General features: G+C 24.6%; 1 protein-coding gene across 1 annotated transcript; it reads right to left on the minus strand.

Moving 5' to 3' along the window:
* LOC122859651 lies at positions 1 to 1,934 on the minus strand. The gene is made up of 4 exons (XM_044163334.1): positions 1,794 to 1,934; positions 1,372 to 1,714; positions 1,180 to 1,294; positions 1 to 1,003 (listed from the first exon to the last, which is right to left on the minus strand). The coding sequence occupies exons 1-4, from the start codon at positions 1,932 to 1,934 to the stop codon at positions 1 to 3; spliced, it is 1,602 nt and encodes a 533-aa protein (XP_044019269.1).
* Between the last annotated feature and the right edge of the window lie 4,164 nt (positions 1,935 to 6,098).

The raw sequence follows: 6,098 nt of genomic DNA on the forward strand, positions 1-6,098 counted from the left end.
TTAATTATCAAAACCTAACATTTTATCCGCAGCTTCTTTTCTGCAAACGATAATTTGTTTTCTTTGTCTTTTGTTTATAGGTGTTTCAATCTCTTTGATATATTTATGAGCAACAGATGATGGTTGTGTTTGTTTAATATTAGTTTTAGGAAGAGTTAATAATAAATGTTTGTTTGTTAAATTAGTAGATAAGTTGGGTATTATTTTATAGGAATTAATTTTATTGAAATTAAGTGTTAATGGCAACTTTGATGTTGATGATAATGAAGATACTTGTGGCTCTAATAAACCATTATTATTTACTTTACATTGCTGGTCATTAGTTTTGATAAATTTAACTTTTAAAGATTTTATTGGGAAACCAGTTGTTCGTACTATTTTTTTGGCTGTTGTTGTTGCTGCTGGTGTTATTATTGGTGGTGGTAGTAGTGTTGTTGTTGTTGTTGCTGTTATAATTTGTTGTGGTGGTGATGGTAGTGTAGTTGGTGATTTTAATGTACATCTTGATGTAGGAAATTCTGGTAAACTATTTTCAAAGATTGTATCATCAAAATCATCAGCAGCAGACTCATCTAAAGAAGACTCGACAGTTACTTTATGTTCAATATGATTAATAGAATTTGGTGCTGCTGTTTTTGGTGTTGTTATTGTAGTTGATAGTGTTGGTGTTGTTATAGATGATGATGATGATGATGCTTGTGAAATGTTTTTGAAAAATGTAGAATCTGTGTCTGATGTTCCAGCTGCTACGTTATCAATGATATTATCCAGTTTTTCTTTTCGTTGTCGTTTATGTTCTCGACCTTGAGATGGATTACTACAGGTGCTTAGATCCATGTAACGATCCGACATCCGAATGTCTGGACTTGAATTCTTTGGGTCTTCGAGATCCCTAATATCGGCAGTGACATTGTACATGGATGGCTCGATGTCCATTTTATAATAAAGACTGGTGATGGAGTCTCCTGTCAAGCAATTGGCTAAAAACTGCTCCAAAGACCACCTACGAATAAAAATTAAATTAAATATATTTATTTGGAAGTTATTGTTTTTCATTTGACCATAATTATAAATATATTATTTCTAATATATTTTTTACAATAAAATAGCAAATTATAATTAGTTTCTTAAATAAATTTAAATTTATTAGAAAAAATAATAGTATTCTTAATAAATTACCTTTCATCTCGCAGTCTTTTCCCAGCATCAGTGATATTTCTTTTGTCTTTAGCTTTAAATAATTTATATATATTGTTGTTTATTTTAAACCCTGTGATTGTTTTCATCATTTTTTCTGAAAAAAAAAATTTATTATTACTATAGAAATTATTTTATACAAAAATTTTAAGTCATTATTTTTATATTAATTACCTAAAATCTTTAATGTTTTTATTGTTTCATCACAAAAATCCAATTCCAGTTGTCGTTCAATAGCCTCAATGTCATTCTGAATTTCGTAAGTTGAATAAGGTAGCACGTATTTTAACCTTGAGGACCATTTGCATTCGAGATCATTTACAAATTTTGTTGTATTCAAGTCTAAGGATTCTTGTGCTTGGCTCAACAAAATTTCGATGACATTTTTAAAAGTATTTGCTTTGTTATCGTGTTCAGCAGCTAATGGTGCTGCCCAACAATATTTCAGAATTTTATTTTCATGGACATGCTCTTCATCAAATTGAAGTCCTAAATTTTTCCAGTTACTTGTTGTTTCCTGAAGTAAATTAAAAAAATTAAATAATATGCAAGGAGCTTAGAATAATTAAAAAAAAATTATATCGTGGAGAACTTACTTTTTGAAAATAAAAAAGAGTGCTCCGAATTTTTGCACTCTGAAAACAACGTCTTATTGCTTTTATAATATTCTCGTCCAGTTCGGTTGTTATTGTTTCAATCGCTGATAGACAAGGTGAATAATTTAATAAATAATACATGATTCTTTTGAAAATTTCATATGACTTTCTTTTAAATAAAACAAATATTGCAGGAATAACATTTACATCATTGACTGCATAAACAATGCACATATTTAAATGTAACTCGGATCCAATATTTTGTAGAAATTGAAAATGCAAATTTTTTGCAGCTTGCAAGTGATTGTGACCATCTACGGTACCAAAAAAAAAGGCCTTGTTGTTTTCATTTTCTACTTCATCTTTACCAAGTAAAATATTTTTTGTAAATCTACAGTTCCTTAAAGATATTTCAAAGTTATCCCAATTGTCGAACTGCAATTCACGATCTAATTTTTTTCTTTCTGTATCAACTACAGAATTAAGCGTAGAGCTCATTATGGAAACATTTCTAAATCTAAAATAATAATATACGCAAATAAATCGCACACTTTTTTCAAAATATAACAACAAAAATATTACAGTTAAACAAAGATCAATAAAAAAAACTTACTCAGGCATTCCTTTGACAAGAGCTACAACTTTTTGAGAGCAGTCATCTCTTTCAAGCGCTTCCTTACGCAATCTCTTGTATAGCTCATATTTTTGAATGTAATAAGTTGAGGGCTTATGTAAATGTAATTTATTGTTTAAATTGTTAGTTTTTACGACAATTCCTTTTTTATTTTTAGTTAAAGTAGTTTTGCACCTACAAGAAGGCAAAACGATAGGTACCATTAGGACCAGGCTCATATTCAGCAGTGGGTTTTCGCTCCTTCGCTTTTTTTTGATGATAAAAATAAAGGTGTCCATGATAATAGTATACCCAGGAGCCAGATCTTTCTCCTTTCAGTGTTACAACGTCTTCCTTTAAATTAAAGATATAAATTATTCATTACAAGGAATTTTAAAAAAAGAAATAAATTTAAAAACTTATAATGACGGAGTTGACAGCAGGCCACAAGAACAATTCGCAGGTAAAAAAAACTATAATAAAATTTAAAAAAATCTAAAAAGTGTTTGCTTGCATAACACATATTAATTTGCTTTTTTTAAATTATGTTTGTGTTTAATAAATGTATAATGAACTACAATTAACGCTGATTATAAACAACATTTAATACTTTAAGAATTAAAAGTTAGAATTTTTATATTACTGTAAAATACAAATAAATTAAAAAGTTATTATATATTATCGGTAGTTTAAGTTTAATATTTCTTTGATGAACTTTAAAAGTTTAATTAAAAATTAAATTAAAATAAATTTATATCATTGTATAGCAACAAAATAATAAGATTATAAGATATATATATAGTTAGTGGTTTACAAGCAACAAATTTAAAAAATTATTTTTTTCTTGTTTATTTATCTGTTCGTTTGTAGTTGCATATTAATATTTAACAGTTAATTTGTGGATATGTATCATATATTATTGAAGTAATTTTGGTTATTAAATTTTATTTCTGTGATAAATAGAAGCTTGTACAAAAACTCATTGGGGTGAGTACGGACCATGTGGTGTAACTTGTGGTCAAGATACGAAATCACGTCATAGAAATTATAAAACCGGACAAACATTTTTATTACATAATTGAAATGTACCACTTACTAATCGAGAAGATTGTTATGCTAGCAACTCAAATTGATAATATATTGTTTTTTATATTTAATAAAATATTTAGAGACATTTCTTAATATAAGTTATTCTTAATAACAATGAATATATGTTTTATATATGAAAAACAACAATTGGTATAAAGAACAAAATTTTGCTGTATAGAAAAAAAATGGATTGCAAATTTAAATATAAGAAGACAATTAATATTAAAGACAATGCTGAAGATAACGGTAACCATAATAGTGAAAATAAAAAAAAAAATGAGTATCCAGATGCAACTAAAAAATTGTCGCAGGTGAGATGATGAAAAATAAAAAAATGAAAAAAAAAATAAAATATTGGTAGAATAACTAAATACTGATTTAATAATAAACTTAAAGTAATTCTTGTTTTTCATTTTTTATATACACATATCAATAACTTTGCTGCACCATTTATTATTGTCAATATCGTTATCTTCTGTCAATAACTCAAGTGTAAAAGCTTATATAAATAAGAGTGGCTTCAATTTCGTCCATGAGATTCTCTTTGTGTATTAATTTATATCACCGTATTATGATTTATAAAATAATAGCTTCATAAAACTATCAAAATAATTCACTATTTGATTTAAATTAAAAAAAAAAATTTATTGGATTAGTAAATTCTTAATTTATCGGTAAAAGAAATATAATTGATTATTTCGATGTTTTTTTACAATACTGGTGATTGGTGAATTGAAAAAAAAAAATCATTTAAGATGCTAATTAATTAAGTCCCAATTAAATATGCCGTTTGCCAATGTTTCAGTTATGTTAAAGAGTATTAATATGAGTAAAAAAATAAATTTCCAAAAGAAAAATATATATTTCCATCTAAATGGTATTATGGCGAAATATATATGATACAATTAATTAGACAAATATTTCAGACACATTTGGGTATTGTTATATTATTTGAAATATAATAAATCATATAGTTTTCTATAGAACATGAAGTTGAGATTATAAATATTAATGAATTATTTTTATATTTTAAAAAAGTAAGCAATATTTAAATGTATAACTTACTTTTTTTTTTTTTTAACTTTTTCCGTGTTTACATGAAAATTCTATTCGTATGTGTCTCGTTTTCTTTATTTACATTTTTCCAGCTTTCTTTTATTGATTGAGTTTAAAAATTAAGAAAAAAAACACAAGAATAAAAGTGCATTAAAGTTAAAAAAGAATTGAATAAAAAAAACATCATCTTTTTTCTCAGCGATATTTATAGAGAAATGAAATTTATGTATATGCAATCCGGTATTTTCAACTAGGTATTGTTGCTGTAGAAAAGAAAAAAAAATGTACAAGGAATCTCAATAATTGTTTTTGTGATTAAAAAAAACTGATCAATGATATGAAAAGAAGAATCGACGGACATTCAATACCCTTGAATTTCTATAACACATAAAAAAATTTCAACTAATTTGCTAATAAATTACATATTTTCATCGAAATTACAAAACATTATATCTAATATTTTTAATTTATTTAATTCTATATTTAAATTCAATAATTACTAAACAAAAAAAATCCAATAATTTTGTAAGTTTAATTAAAAAAAAAAATTATTAATTAACAATAAATCTACTTCAAAATAATAACATATAGTGAAAATATTATTTATTTGGCACTTGACAGTTGTACAGCTATTTAAGCCGTGATGATAAAAATAATAAAACGGTATACCTACACAACACCAAATAATAAAAAAAAAAAATATATATAGGGGAAAGCGGGGCAAAATGGAACACTTAAGGAAAAAATATAAATTGATGTGTGACAATAGTATTTTCCGATTAGTTTTTCTCATTAATAACAAAAACATAAATAATTTTTAAAAATTAAAAAAAAAAATTATTATTATAAATTTATTTATCATTGTTTAATAACATGTGATATTAATCACAAAAATTAACTTTTTTTTATTTCTCTTCATTTATAATTACGAACAATTGCTTTTAAATTAATTTATCACCATTTTTCTCGATGAACAAAAAAAAACATATAAAAAATAATTTTCTTTGTTCTTAAAAAAAATGCTCAAAAAATTTTCTAAAAATTTTTTTTTTTATCGCATCTATTTTTTTCCGGCTTTTTTAATCAAAGAGTGACGAAAAAATGAAAAAAAATGTAAGTCAAAATATTTTTTTGAGTGTTCCATTTTGCCCCGCTTTCCCCTATATTTATTTTTAATTTTTAATTAATGAGAGATTTATAGATTAGAAGATTACAGCTTTTTATAAAGTAAATTGTATTATTATATTTGATGAAAAAATATAATTAGCAATCACACGTAGCAACCACACACTAACTTTTTCTATTTATGTTTACTTATTTATATAAATATTCATATTTTATACAATATTTATATCTATATATTATTTTAATTAAGTAGTATTAATAAATATGATGACGTTTTTGATAAACGTAGTAACTAAATTTTTTTTTATTTGAATATTAATTTATTAATACATATTATACTTTGTATTAATCAATATAAAATTTATGAATATATAGAACTTAATAAAAAGCTGTAATATGGCTTTTGATCGAGGAATGACACG

Source organism: Aphidius gifuensis, linkage group LG6, assembly GCF_014905175.1.
Source record: "Aphidius gifuensis isolate YNYX2018 linkage group LG6, ASM1490517v1, whole genome shotgun sequence".
Taxonomy (NCBI): domain Eukaryota; kingdom Metazoa; phylum Arthropoda; class Insecta; order Hymenoptera; family Braconidae; genus Aphidius; species Aphidius gifuensis.